Source organism: Cololabis saira, chromosome 14, assembly GCF_033807715.1.
Source record: "Cololabis saira isolate AMF1-May2022 chromosome 14, fColSai1.1, whole genome shotgun sequence".
In the NCBI taxonomy this organism is placed as follows: Eukaryota; Metazoa; Chordata; class Actinopteri; order Beloniformes; family Belonidae; genus Cololabis; species Cololabis saira.
Window position 1 is genome coordinate 35,596,161 of NC_084600.1, and position 15,855 is coordinate 35,612,015.

Sequence of the window (15,855 nt, forward strand, 5' to 3'; positions counted from 1 at the left end):
TTTTTTTTTTTTTTTTTGCTTGCTTTCTTTTTTTTTTTTTTTTTTTCTTAATTAGACAGGATCTAGGTGTGGCCAAAGTTTGCCACAGAGTACAACTTAATGCTAAAGTCACATTTAAAGGGGGAGTTGTGGCATCTTTTCTTCAGTAATGTGACGTATTTCCGACTGAAATGGAATACGAGGGCGGGGTTTAACTACGGCAGAGGATGAAATCAAAATCAAGCGAATACAAAATGTATAACTTTGTTATTATAAGCTCAATAAAATTCTGATGAATATCATGCAGATGGCCCACAACTTGTCACGAAATAGAATGAGTTATTTATAAGAATAAAGCATCGATGGAAGAGAGGAGATAAAACTTCCTGGTTTGTGAGTAGAGGACAGAGTACCCTTCCATGAAAATAAATGAATAAAAAAAACCTCACTCGGAAATAACTTGAAAACTGATCCATCTTTACTTATCCCACACACACACACACACACACACATATATATATATATATATATATATATATATATATATATATATATATATATATATATATATATATATATATATATATATATATATATATATATATATATATATATGGCATCCCCCCTGAAATAAAAATAGTCAAAATCATCCCCCCTGTAAAACTGCCATCCCCCCTTTCCATCCCTTATGTCATTTCATCAATGAATGTGGTTTTACTGCTATTTCAACATTTAGAGTCATCACCAGAAAAATAACACCAGAAAAATAACTACATTTTCACTTGAAATAAGTAGGAAAATCTGCCAGTGGGACAAGATCTATCTTCTCATTACAAGTAAAAAAATGCAGATTTTTCTACTTATTTCAAGTGAAAATCTACTTGATACTACTTCCCAGTGATGAGTCTTGTTTTAAGTGTAATGAGATTTTTTTTACTAAAATGAGACATTTTAACTAGAAATAAGACAAATATTCTTGTTAAGATTTTGAGTTTTTGCAGTGATCCATTTTACTTATCCTGTGAAGGACAGAGTCATATTGATAAGTTCAGAAAACTGTTTTTTATTGTTGTGTTTTGATGTATTTGATGTAAGCCCAGTGGATATTTAAAGCTTACAGAAGGCTGCATTTAACTGCTGCTATGTCATTCCTGCAGTATTTCTTCAGCTGTTTTGGTCAGTGCTATTATTTGTAATATATTATATTATTTGTAATCAGCACAAATTATCTGTCTCCATATGATAAAATCCACCATCCCCCCTGATTGTTTTTTACAACTTGAGTACTGTATATATATATATATATATATATATATATATATATATATATATATATATATATATATATATATATATATATATATATATATATATCCCCATATATGTCCCCATTATTAAGTAATTTCTTACTCTGGTCCATATTCAGTGAGGTGCATATAATGATATCAAATTACACAGTTGCAAATTATTTCACTTTAAACAGGCTGAATGGCTGCTAAAGATTTATAGAGACACTTGTGACACCAATGAGGATTACACAATTCATTTGAGACATTAATATAATGCAATGACTTGTGATCATTGTAAATCTGTCCAGGCCATTTTAAAATATTATTTTAATGCAAACAATAACAATTTTCCTGTCAAACGTCTATTGGTTTACACTATCACATACTTCAGGCATGGAAATAAGACAATTTAGTCACTTTTTAGGAGATATGAAGCATTTTTTTCACTGAGCTGGTGGGGTACAAAGACATTTGCTCACATTTTCTGTCTGCAATAATATGGGATAAATAAACCAAAGATGTTTCTAAAATACAGAGATCAGTATGAAATGATTAAATGACTGACGATCATGAAGTAGGATGGGTAGCTCATGGGAGTACAAAAGATGACTTGCAAACTGAAATGGAAAAGATTTTTCTACTTCTAGCACCTACACTCTCTTTTAAGAATGTTTTCTCACCTGACCATTGTAGCTGTTTTCACTGAACTGTCAAATTGAAGCAAACGTTTCAAATGTCAGCTCACAGAAAAATCACAACAAGTTTGTTTTTTTTCATTACTTAGCCGGAGTGAGTAAAATTGCTCTTTGTCATACCAATGTGGCGGTTTTGAAACATATCATTTTTTTGATGAAAATATTAGTGGATGTAAGGCAGAAACAAGGCTTCGTGGCAAGTGTGATTGTACAGTCACCTTTTCAATGGGTAATTATATACAGTAGATTGTAACAATGAACTGTATATTTCTTTGTCACTTCTTGTTACAATACCAGCAATCACCACTAGATGACATCATAATACAACGATTCCTCCTCCAGCCCCAATGTACAGCACAATGAGGCTGGAGTATATAATACACACAACAGCCAATGATTATCAACAAATCTGTACGATCACGGACAACCTTTTTAGTATGAAATAAAACAGAATTTTTTGCAGCCTTACAATCTTTGAACAACCTGTGGCCGTTTGTTGGGGTTATTTAGCCCCACTTTCTGCTTCCCTTTCCTGTCTGCATACTTTACTGTAAATAAAGGCCACTTGTGCCACTAAATCTTTAAAAAAAATACTGTCAGACTTATTTTTCTAACTTTGAGGTGGCTGTTGTTCAGTAGATAGAGTAAGTGGTCCTCTAACCAAAAGGCTGTGAGTTAGATACCCAGCCCTGCTACATGCTGAAGTGTCCTTGAGCAAGAGACATTGAAGCTTGTCGGAGTACAAGTGGTATGTAATTCTAGAAACGCATTCAGGGTTACAAGGTTAAAAAGGTATTATACGAGAGAAGTCAATTTTCCCTTTTCCTGGAAAGCGTTACCAGAGAATTCAGTCATTTCTCTCCAACTTCCTTTTGCTGGAATGTCTTTATTTTATTTAGCCTTAGCCTTAGCTTTTGCTATGGGAGCAGTTATGAGGATGTTTGACAGAGGAACACTCTCAGAAACAGAGTGCTTGTTCCTAAAATAAAATCTCCTAACTGGACTCAGGAAGGATGGCCGTGTGGTTTAAGTAGTTAGTGGGAGAGAGCACAGGAAAGGCATGACAACAAATATAGCGACAAAGACATTTGGCTGGGAAATAGCCACTGTGACAAAAAGAAAAAGACAATGACAACAGTAATGACGTATATTAACATGGAGAGTAATGCAAGCAATGAGGACATGTGGCCAGTTCATCTTGGGAAATCCTCCAGCAGTCCAGGCCAAAAGCAACACAACTAAGGGGAGATCTGGTCTCACCAAGACACCCAGGTTGTTACTATAAGCTTTATCAAAAAGTAAAGCCTAATATTTAACCTTAAAGGTAGCGAAAGAGTTGAGTGCTCTGCTGGGATAATACAAACTTATGAGGTTTTTAAGAAAAAATGACGCATGCACCCTAAACTGAGTTAAATAGCATATAAATAACAATGTAATAGTACAGTGTTTCACAATATAGTAATTTATTACCTTATTGCTCATATCATGACAGGGTGTAACATTAGTGAAGGATATTTCAAAGTAATGTAACAATTTCAATTTCAGCTCCTTCTAGTACTCAGTGGCTCAACGACACCATGTTTTTTCTGAAGCTGGAAAAGATTAAATATTCACTGAAGAGTAGTTGTAACAAATTTTATAATAAGTGGCTTCCCTTTCTTACATTCTTCTACTCTCTCCAGTCCCTGCCTCCTGATTGACGGATCCCCCCTCCCTCTCTTCTTTCATTCCTCTCTTTCTTCCTCCTTTTTATCTATTTATTTACTTTTCCTTTGTTTTTGGGGTTCGTTTTTCTTTGTTTTGTTTTGTGTTTTTTTTTTATCTCTCTCCCCCTTTTTATTCATTTGTTTTTTAATTTATACTGTGCAGCTTTGATACTTAAATATTACTTAGAATAATTTTCATGTATTTGTCATTATTTTGTGTGGATTTTTTGTTCTGTTGAATAAAAAAAAAAACATCCTAGGAGGTAGACTGTATATTCTGTATCTTATGACTGTATGTTCTACTGGGCCTTACCACCTAATAGAAATATTAAAACAAAAAAAAACAATTTCAATTGTGTTTCAATTATTGAAACAATAAAGTTTCAAAAAAAATTATTAATTTAAAAGAAAAAAGTAAGTTTGTTGCTAAACAAACAAAGACACTTCCAAAAATGTAGATGCTTTTTGCCCATTTAAATATATTTTGCTCAGAGCATCTGCACAGTTTTACACATTTTGTCACGCGACTAGTTGGATTTTGCTCTCTGCAAGAAAGCAATGAGTTCAGGAAGGAATCACAGCTTGTTGTAAAATAGATGCTTTCACCACATCTCCTACATCTTATAAAGTAACACTTTTGCCCTTGTGATGCAACATCTCTGCAAAAGATAAAAATGCAGTGCAGAAAAGAACATCCAATGTATTATTTAGGAAGAAAAGATAGACACACTGGGGCTTCACCCTGGAGCAAGGCCTGAGGGAGAAGTTGACTGTTGAGCACTTGGATGTCAGGCCTTTGCCTGTAAGGTTAAGCTGTGAGCTACATGTGGGAAACCCTCCTGAGCCCTGACACTCAGCTGCTGAAACTGGCTCTTGGGAAATGAATGATTTTTCGCTGGTGGGTAGGGGCCCAAGTTTATGGTGGCAGGAAATTAAAGTTCATTGGCCAGATATAGTTGGGCTCACCTCAACACACAGTTTTGAAACCAAACCTCACGAGGAGGGGCAGGGAGTTTATCCTGGAGGAGAGGTGGTGGTGGGGTGTCCTTTACTCTACATCCCTGTCTTGAAAATAGAATATCACACCTAAAAAAAAAGCTTTCTTTGGTAGAGGAGAATATTGGTTCCTTCCCATCCAACATATGCAGAGCCCATCGGATATATAAATGGGCTGAAACATAGATCCCCATATGGGATTGTCCATTATTCCACGTTGGTCTTATGTAAACCGCTTGCAGTGGTTTTATCCAGGTCCATGGATCATGAACGGCCATGGACCCAAAATGAGTGACTGCGTTTACATGCATTCAATAACCCTTTTAAAACCCGAATATTAGCAATAACCCGGTTTTGCACGGACATGTAAACACCAATAACCCCTTTTAAAAACCCGAATATGACCCCTGGGTTACTCCTTTTAAAACCCGAATATTCGGTCATGTAAACGCCAAACGGAATATCCCGATCCAACGGACCATGAATTTGTTTTCTGCGCATGCTCTTTTTGCAAGGAATCCTGGTCTTTTGAGTCCAGGAAGTTCTTATAAACACGGAGAAACGCAAGAACACGCCACAATTTTGCAGTGAGGAGGAGACAAATCACTTCATAAATGTAATGAAGGATATGAACATTTTGGCATTTGTAGATGGTAGAAAGTACCGGGATAGCGAGATTTACAAGAAGGTGAGCGAAAAGTTGCGCGAAGCAGCATTTGTTTTGAATTTGGATACAGGAAGAAGAAGCGGAAATGACGGGAATTGCGTCATGATGTTCAACACGCGTCGCTGTTTTGATCGAGATATCCCAAATGATTAATTACCATGTAAACGGAATATTCCAAATGTTTCAGTAACCGGAATATTAGCAATAACCCGAATTTTGACTGCATGTAAACGTAGTCACTGTCCCATCGGGGCCCCACTTAGCAAACCAAAAAAATAAGAACCCAGGTGAGTCATTCACATGTAGCTTGTCTCTAACCAGTGTAGGCAATGACAAAAAAAACCTGGTGGGGTTTCAGTGGGAGGAATGCCTTAGCCGGTCTGAACCTGAGCAGTGTGTTGTTGTTGGACTTTTGTGTTGATACGTACACTTGGCACAAAGACTTTAGGTTGTTGGTTGACGTCGTAATCCATCACTGACCTCAGCCCTTTTCAAGGAATTGAGGTGTGATGTGGGGGATGTTGGAGAGGCTAGGAATACCCAAGAGTAAGAATGTACTGGAAACATTTGGCAGAGGTCCCAATCCAAATTCTGACCATCCATCTCCAGCAGAGCTTCTGCGACGTGTTGAAGAAGGCTGGAGACATCTAGTCTGAACCACTACCCCACAGTGTTCCCGACAGCTGAGCAGAAACCACACACCACCAACAGAGGTGGATAAACAATGATACTGGTATTAATTCATGGTTCACCGAGGACAAGACAAACACAAAAAACTGATCCAACAAAGAATGCTGTGGTTTTGACATTTTTTTAATTCTTCAAGGTATTTGGTTTAAATGTAAACAAAAAAATGGTTAAATTAAATGATACACAATGATATTATGATGATTCCAACATCATCTTATGAGTAAAATAAAGTTGATTACTGATATATTAAGACATATAAACCATAAAATATCAGACTAAAATGCTATTTGAAAGTAATTTGACTGAAAAAAACAGCTCAATGTGTGTGTGGCAGTTTATTTTTTTTTTACTCTAGTATTATACACTACACACATTATTTGCAACTCCATTTCTAAAAAAGTTTAGACACTGTCTAAATATACAGTATGTAAAAAAATAATTAATGATGATAAGAAGAATAATGATGTTTAACTTAGAAAACATACCATACATTTAAACCGAGGTGTTTTAAGACAAAATTAGTGTGACTATGAAGTTTTTAAGCACAAGATTACTTAGAAAGGTTGGCACAGGGGCATAGTTATCATTTATCTTCTTTTAACAAGATGGGCCAAAGAAGATTGCTTTGTTTCTACATCTTGTTCACATATCACGTATTTGCATGATAGAGGTTTAACTTGCATTTGGGAATGCAAATTTTTGCCCTATTTCCATTGGACACATGGCGAAATGCCTGGTAATATGCAATAACTTAGAAACGTACCTCTGACATCAATGTTTTGTGCTCGCCATAACCAGAGTCCGTGTTATACTAGCATATACACCTTGGAAATGTCATACTATTGAATGTAAAGTTTCTAACCATACACTTTAGAACTAGACTTCACAGACAACTGGTCACATTTTGAGGAGTGGGAAGCTGAACAATAGTATATTAGAATATTTACCACAATGTAATGTGTGTGGGTGCTCAAGTTGCCATGGGAACAGTAAACAGAATGAGAATGGCAATCGAAGCTGGCACTTTTGTCGTAGTAAAGGCTTTGAGCTGGGAGACAGGCATTTCCTTTGAACCTGATGAAAGATAGAAAAATGTCATCATCACTATTCTGTTCACGCTGGGTTCCTGTCTTTTTATGCATATCTGTGTGTGGCTAGATGCTGACAAATTTGTCAATTTTAGGCCAAAATATCATCAATCATTATATGAGTAGATGCAAAAAAAGGTGTGTGGGTGGGGGGAAGAGTATAGTAAGGGATTCAAGCTCCAAAGTCACTGGCTTCATCCCATGCTGAAATGTGATAGGTAATTTGCAGTGGAACTTTCCATTAACAAGTCAATGTAATGGTGAATTCTCCTACGATTAATACTACAGACTTCCTCTGCCTTTATTATAAGTCACCACAGGTCTCCAGGAAATACTATTCCTGTGCAAAAAAGCACATTAGAAAGGGATTTCTGGAAAGATGTGTGGGCCCATGAATTCCATTACAGGTTCATGCGTATTTTATTTAACCCAGGACTCTAAAATCATGTGCATCCACTATTTCCTTTCTTTTCCCATTCCTTCTGAGACATTTTATACAGGACTGTCTCAGAAAATTAGAATATTGTGATAAAGTTCTTTGTTTTCTGTAATGCAATTTAAAAAACAAAAATGTCATACATTCTGGATTCATTACAAATCAACTGAAATATTGCAAGCCTTTTATTATTTTAATATTGCTGATTATGGTTTACAGTTTAAGATTAATATTCCCAGAATATTCAAATTTTTTGAGATAGGATATTTGAGTTTTCTTAAGCTGTAAGCCATGATCAGCAATATTAAAATAATAAAAGGCTTGCTATATTTCAGTTGATTTGTAATGAATCCAGAATGTATGACATTTTTGCATTACAGAAAATAAACGACTTTATCACAATATTCAAATTTTCTGAGACAGTCCTAGTGTATACCCTAATACGTTTGTCAAAATGATGTACAGTAGAAGATGAGCTATTCAAAGTATTGAAGCTGTTCCACAATTTGAGGATGCATATATATATATATATATATATATATATATATATATATATATATATATATATATATATATATATATATATATATATATACAGTATACACACAGTGCAAGGACATCCCGTGAAAATATGTTGTCTTGAAGGAAAAAAGATAACAAGTCGAATTCAAAATAAGCATCAATAGACAAACTGTTGGGGAGTAGAAAGCGTAGCAGAGAGGGAGGCTTGGATAAAATCTCCACAGGTCGTTATGAATTTCAGTGTTGTGTTTGTTGCCTGGCAACAACTGGGCTACTGATGTTGCACTCAACAATGGAAGGTAACAAAAAGGAACTCTCTTAGTAGATGACATGGATGGAAACCTACAGTCAACAGTTTGACATTTGTGATGAAGAGGTGTTCATTCACAGTACCATATCCAGGATTACACCATATGTTGCTAAAAAGACTGTATACTTCAGCTGATTGTCTGAAGTCTTTTATCTATCTGTACACTATGTTCTAAAAGTAGTGAGGCGGAGGAGTCTGGAACATCCTTCTGCAACCATATCTCAAAAGATATGATTTTTCTGCTGTGTTGATCTCTCCACTTCAACATCCCTGGTTTTGGCGTCTTGTTATGGTTATTAGTTGTACTTTGGAAAGCTCATGTAAATGACTACCATGGCAACTCATCATAACAAATGTAAAAAGGTGCCAAGATTACAGGCAGAAATCCATTAAGCAGAATGGCATTACAGCTAGTTTAGAAGAATGGTGTATAAGTGTTTCAAAAATCATAGTTTTATCAGGAAAAAGGGTTTATCAGGAATTGAACAAGATACAAAAAAATTACTAAATTTGACCAGAGCTCCGTCAGCTGCCGGATCTATTCAAGCAGGCTGCCACTTTTCTGTTAATGCTGACCACGAGCGTGAACAACCTCTGGTAAAGGCAAAACATTACCATCACATAGTCTGTTAACTGTAATTATCATCTTATTTTAGTCATACAGTAACTTTGCACTCCCTTAGGGTGAGTAACCATATACGGTAATTTCCGTGGACATGAAAAACTACTTTCCCCACACTTCTCAGTGAGGTCTTGAAGTCATGTGAGTTAATCCTGCCAATCAGCACGGATCATGCTTTGTCACAGACAGTGTCATCATGGCATCTGACCAATCAGCAGTGCCCTGGAGAAGCGGGAACTTCATTGATTTTCAAGAAGGGGAAAATTCACATTTTTGCTCCTACCTTCTTCCACACAAAAGTTCAGAAAGCTGAAACTAACCATGGTAAATTGATGACACTCACACAGTATGTGCTTGAATGATGGTTCTAACTGATGAGATAAGTGTTTTTTGTGCAGAATTAGTAAAATCAATGAAATAGTTAGCATGAATAATGGTGATCCCATATATGATCATACGCCCCTGTGTGGTAAAACCAGTGCAAGTGACTGAGGAACCTTTTATAGACATATGCCAGATACTCTAGTAAGTCATACTTTGTGTATTTTTTTTACAAATACACCCCCTTATGGTCAAACTAGTTCAAGTGACAGTGTCCTTTTGTAGACATATGCCCAGTGCATCTAGTAAGTCATACTTCAGGTGTTTTCGTTTAACAAATTATAAGGCGCATTATAAGGTAAGACAATATTGGATGTTGCATTGGATGTTGCCACAGATTTGTATAGCATAATATCAGTACCACCATTAATTCTAATGCTATTCTTCACTTCTTGTTCTGTGGCATGGTCAATGGCATGGTCAACCTGCCTGCTGCTGGTGGAGAGAGAGGGTCAGGAGCTGATTGGACTGATTGGACGAAATATATGGATGGAGAAAAAGAGAAGCCCTATAAGTCAAGTTATACCATTTATGGAGAAAAGTTCTAATATCTCTATGAAGAGAGTATCATAAATATTATGTTGTATGTGTTTTTTGTATTTTTATACATATCCAATGTATGGGTACAATTTCACCCACAATGGGCAAGTAACCATACATGGTAACTTCAGTGTTAGATACAATGTTACTCGCGATGGGCAAGGAACCAAATATGGTAACTTCTTTGACCTTGATTTGCATCAAGAATTAAAAAAATGAAAAAAAGAAAAAATGAAAAATGCTCTGGTAATAGCCCCCAATAACACTCTAGGGTTGAAATTGTACATTTCCAAGTATTTCAATGAGTGCCCTACAAAGGGTTAAAGTCACCATAAGTAGGTTTATCAATTTAACTCAGTTTTCAGTTTATTACAGTTTAGTAAAAGTATTTTTATGAAGCTATACATACTCACTGCAAAGTCTAGCCAAAGAAAATCAACGTATTTCATTAAATCTCAACTTCTGTTTGATTCGGTCCCCAGTGTTGAGTATTCGCAGGGTGGCAGGAAACAGTGGAGAGGATTAAACTTCCTATTACTGTAACATCCAGAGACATAAAGCTGATTGGGAGTCTGAAAGGATTGTCATTAACTGCTGGTTGGGTGGTGTGCTGATACAACAAATGCAAACAAACTCGAAAATCCTGGCCCAGCAATACTTGCTATGACACAAAGTTAAGGATACTAATAATGGTGTACACACGCATAAAATAATTCTTTTAATTGTATACCTTATGAGCCACCAACGTCACAGACCAGCTGGGTGTTGCTATTCACCTTTTGTTTGTTTTGTTTAGTTGAATGATGGGTGGTACTCTAACAGTCTACGCCAGTATTGATTGGGGTTTAATAAAGAAAAGATCTTTTCAAATATACTGTCATCAAGGAGTGTTCTGCAAGTGAAGTGCTCCAACAAGAGCAGCGACAAGGATTCCTGGAATTCAACATAATTCAGTGAACCATTAGTGTTACAATTTCAGACATATGTTATATAATATGAAAACTGGAATAATGCAATTGCCTGACAAGTTTTACAGGTGTGGTTATTGAATCACTCGGGAAGTCAAACTAGCATTACAGTCAGTGATTAATGGCGACGGTAGTTTGCACTGCGGTGCAAACTACTGTCTGGTCTGCAGATGCCTGCACAAACAGTCTTTTTTAATCATTTTTATTCATGAAAAAAGTTCAAAATAAGTTAGGTTTGTCCCTTACGAGCCTTTCCATACTATCACTTAATAAGAAAAGAATAGGGGTGTCCTCAAAATCGTACACTCCTTACCACTTTATCATGGACCTGCGATTGTTTTAAATCAAGAATGCTCCTTTAACCAGCTTATTTTATTGGTGAAATCTTGTTATTTATTTCATAATGAGTTTTAGAAAATCTTCAGTTTTAAAGTATGTCTACTGGCAGGATCATTGCTCAGGATAGGGGACTGAACGAAAGGTGAGGTAACGACTGGAACATGTACATTCTGTATTGATAACACTGACAAAGAGGTCATGATGAAAACAAGGTCAAGTGCTCAGATTTTATTAATACTTAATCAGTACAGATAATTTAGATTACTAAACCATACAAACAAGACTTAAATAAATAACATTACATAAATATGTTTTAATTATTTAAGACAAAACAGAAATTCTTCAATAACATAACTTAACTTGATGCACATGAATAAATAAGTGTTACATTATTACATTTGTGTCCACTCCAACCCCAAATCTCCGATTCAATCAATTTTTTTCACACTTTCAATTTCATCATTGATGTGAAGTTTTTATCATCAGCTAAAAAGTAAAGACAAGAAGGCAAAGCAACAGATGGAGCAAACCCAGCTTGAAGGAGCAGACATCACTGCAGGCTGCTGAGGTGGAAGTGCATTGTGCTGTTGTGGTTGGTGCAGTAGTAGTAGTAGTAGTAGTTGTTGCAGCAGTAGTTGTTGTCGGTGCAGCAGTAGTTGTAGTTGGTGCAGCAGTAGTAGTCGTTGGTGCAGCAGTAGTTGTTGTCGGTGCAGCAGTAGTAGTAGTTGGTGCAGCAGTAGTAGTCGTTGGTGCAGCAGTAGTTGTAGTTGGTGCAGCAGTAGTTGTAGTTGGTGCAGCAGTAGTAGTAGTTGGTGCAGCAGTAGTAGTAGTTGGTGCAGCAGTAGTAGTTGGTGCAGCAGTAGTTGTAGTTGGTGCAGCAGTAGTTGTAGTTGGTGCAGCAGTAGTTGTAGTTGGTGCAGCAGTAGTAGTCGTTGGTGCAGCAGTAGTTGTAGTTGGTGCAGCAGTAGTTGTAGTTGGTGCAGCAGTAGTTGTAGTTGGTGCAGCAGTAGTTATAGTTGGTGCAGCAGTAGTTGTAGTTGGTGCAGCACCAGTTGTAGTTGGTTCAGCAGTAGTTGTGGGTGCTGCAGCAGTAGTAGTAGTTGGTGCAGCAGTAGTTGTGGGTGCTGCAGCAGTAGTTGTAGTTGGTGCAGCAGTAGTAGTAGTTGGTGCAGCAGTAGTTGTAGTTGGTGCAGCAGTAGTTGTAATTGGTGCAGCAGTAGTAGTAGTTGGTGCAGCAGTAGTAGTAGTTGGTGCAGCAGTAGTTGTAGTTGGTGCAGTAGTAGTAGTTGTTGGTGCACCAGTTGTAGTTGTTGGTGCAGCAGTAGTAGTAGTTGGTGCAGCAGTAGTTGTAGTTGGTGCAGCAGTAGTAGTAGTTGGTGCAGCAGTAGTTGTAGTTGGTGCAGTAGTAGTAGTTGTTGGTGCAGCAGTAGTAGTTGTTGGTGCAGCAGTAGTAGTAGTTGGTGCAGCAGTAGTTGTAGTTGGTGCAGCAGTAGTAGTAGTTGGTGCACCAGTTGTAGTTGTTGGTGCAGCAGTAGTAGTAGTTGGGGCAGTAGTAGTAGTTGTTGGTGCACCAGTTGTAGTTGGTGCAGCAGTTGTTGTTGTTACAGTTGGAAAAGCGTTACACAGACTGGTGTAACAACAGTTTGGTCCACTGCTGATGGTACCAACGTCACTCATGAAAGGCAACGTGCCCAAGTTTGCAGCAGCTGCACATGCGTTTGGAGACACACAGCCCAGGGCTGGATATGTTGTGGATCCATTCATTACTGCAGATAGAAAACATCACTTTATCAATACACAAAGTCGTTGTGTTACACTTTGTCTTCATTGTTTTTCTGTGTATCTTTAAATAATATATATAAATGAGTGGTTCAACAGTCAAACCTGTATATTCTGTGACATTTTATGCTTTGTTACTTGTTAAGATAGAAATTTGCTCTCTGTGACTGGTTAATAGTTGATGGGCTGCCATAACAGTGAACAGGTTAAGATATAGAGTAATATTCTGTATAAGAGAATTATGACATTAAAACCAAAACATTTGGAATTTGACTGAAATAGTAGTTTTTTAAATAATCCATGAAAACTCACCAGTTGCTTGGAAGCAGCTGCTCTCCTCTCCTGAACATGGTATAGAAGACGTGCACTGAGATGTGGTGGGGTCACAAACATAACATCTCAGGCCGTTCGGAAGCTCAGGCGCAGGGACTGAAATTCAAAACAACAAAGTTAAGCCAGGCATACACTGTTGTCGGCTCGTTTTGAACCGATTTTCCACTCGTGCAACTATTTTTTGGATCGGGCCAGATTTCAACCCAATCGTTAGTCGTGCCTCGTGCAGTATACGTGGGGTAACGACGAGAGATTAACACCTCACGACGAGCTCCCGATGACAAATCGTGTGCTCGCAAGAAAATCAAACGTGTTTGAAATCCTGGTCGCTCCTCGTGAAGGAATCGCACAGTTGAAGCAGCTACGACCCGCTTGGACTCATCCTTTCGCAGAGAGCATGCGCAATCTCTGATGTCACGTCAAAAACTATTATTTGTAGTTTAAAGTGTTGCAAATTCACATTACAAATCATGTTTTAATAGCAGAAAAAAAGACCGTATTTCCCACGTCTTCCCAGCCAATTCCTTGTCCAATCATGACGTTGTCTAATCTTTTTACATTTATCGCCACACAGAATGGTACAAATTGCTAAGGCAGCGCGTTTGTTTTTGCTGAGCATCTTCGGTGTCTCCCACGTCGGGGTTCCTCCTCTTCCACTTCTTTTTGACGTTGCAGTTCCAGTACACAGAAGTCCGACGTGAGAATTATGAGCGTATAATGTGAGCAGACGGGTCGCATCATAGCATCGGGACGTACAGTGTGAGACCATAAATCATGGGCTGCGAACTTTTGAACTCAGCGATCTAGTCGTGCAGTTTGAGATGGGTCTGAATCAAACGATTTAAAATATCGCACAGTGTATGCCCAGCTTTATGTATATAAGTATATAAGTTTTCTTTATCTTTACACAAAAGCTTACACTGAGTTTACTTACAAAGTAGAGTTTGAGAGTTGCAGTCATCTGTGTCGCAGCACTGAGCAGATGCAAGAGCGCTTGACACACCCAAGTTGACTGAAAATGTCTGATTGCCTGTGGTTGGACAAAAGGAGGACAGTGCACAGTCCTTGTAGATTTGTGTTCCTGATGTTCCAAATGAAGTGGCTGCAAATCCAAATTAATTTTGTTAACATTGACAGAAAATGCAGCATTTTAACAGTACATGAACTGCATTTCCTGCTGTGGTAATAAATGACAACAAGAATACCTCTAATGGAAGCTGTTATACACATCGTCTCTGAGCCACATGTCTTTGGTGCTGTGCTTGAACACTCTTGATTTGTGCAGACGTAACACTGGAGGGCTTCAGCTGCAATTACAGACAAGAAAAACAATCATGACCAAAACTGAAAATGAATAGAAATTGAAAATCTCGTCTTGGATAAACACTATATTTTTACAGAAATATGTATCTGATTTTATAATTCTCTCATAAAAGTAAATTTGTTTAGGCTTACAATGTCCGTTTTGAATTATTTTATGAACCTACAGTAATACAACGTGACTTTAAAAATAAAATAAAAAGTAATATACATTACAATTATCCAAATTATACAATTATCAAAATTAGATCTAAGATTTTGTAGCCAAGTGTTTTTCTAACTGCTGAGAGTTTTTTTTTACCTGTGATGGAGAGTGCCAAGATGAAAGTCAGAGAAAAGATCAGCTTCATCGCGGTGAACAGGTGAGCGCTGTAGGTTTGTTGTCCTGGACTGTGATACTGAACTTCAAGAGCTTCAGTGCATTTAATTTATATGCACAGATGATGCCATGACTGGGTGCGCTCCCCTGTTCACAGCGTCATTCTTCACTTTACTGCCTCTTCATTTGTCTCGAATTTGAGCATCAGGACAAGTAAACACACCTTAAAACACACCTTTTTAATTATGTCAATATTTTTGTCAAGAAATCGACACCCTCTTTTTTTCCTTTTCAGTATTGGTGTCCTCCTCGGTTCTTTGCACATTATTCAGTTTACAGAGATCATTTCAAGTTGAACCCATTAGTCCAGATGGTTCTGGGTTTCCTGATGTTTTTTATATTTCTAAGTGGGATTTTCAAAGACACAAACTCTAATAATCTTTTCAAAAGTATATATTTTTTTGGGCTCTAGTGGCCCTTTATTCAAAATTTTTTTTCTTTATCCACCTTCCAGACAGGAAGGGGGTAGAGAGAGAGAATTGGGATGACATGCAGCAAAGGTGGACAGGCCAGGATTTGAACCTGCGAGGGCTGCATTTTTTTTTGCTTTTTTTTAATTCTATTCTTGCATGACGAGGATGAAACATTTGACTGAATCTGGAGGAGTGAACTTAAAGGAGCATGAGGCAGGATTGAGGCAGGATTTATGTGCTCATCATCAGGACGACAATGATTTTTATTTGCTGATTCAGGTCATAAAAATGCAGAGAATTTACCATTGATATAGCTGACGTACAAGTGTGATGGAAGAATCTAGACCTCACACGTCACTGAACACAACCTTTTATTTTGCTCTTCCAAAAGTGAAACGGTGCG

The 15,855-nt window shown here is 37.4% G+C and overlaps 1 protein-coding gene across 1 annotated transcript; it reads right to left on the bottom strand.

The window, feature by feature from the left end:
* Positions 1-13,213: 13,213 nt before the first annotated feature.
* LOC133459372 (lymphocyte antigen 6D-like) lies at positions 13,214-15,010 on the bottom strand. Its single transcript, XM_061739265.1, has 5 exons — positions 14,962-15,010; positions 14,546-14,647; positions 14,275-14,442; positions 13,320-13,436; positions 13,214-13,233 (listed from the first exon to the last, which is right to left on the bottom strand). Exons 1-5 carry the CDS (start codon positions 15,008-15,010, stop codon positions 13,214-13,216), a joined length of 456 nt encoding a protein of 151 aa, XP_061595249.1.
* Positions 15,011-15,855: the final 845 nt, after the last annotated feature.

What these genes read in the sequence shown, in the direction of transcription:
- LOC133459372 (XM_061739265.1), bottom strand. Translation starts at nt 15,010, where the DNA reads ATGAAGCTGATCTTTTCTCTGACTTTCATCTTGGCACTCTCCATCACA. An exon ending in CTTGGCACTCTCCATCACAG is followed by an intron (nt 14,648 to 14,961) that starts GTAAAAAAAAAC and finishes CTGTAATTGCAG; the next exon opens with CTGAAGCCCTCCAGTGTTAC. An exon ending in TATAACAGCTTCCATTAGAG is followed by an intron (nt 14,443 to 14,545) that starts GTATTCTTGTTG and finishes TTGGATTTGCAG; the next exon opens with CCACTTCATTTGGAACATCA.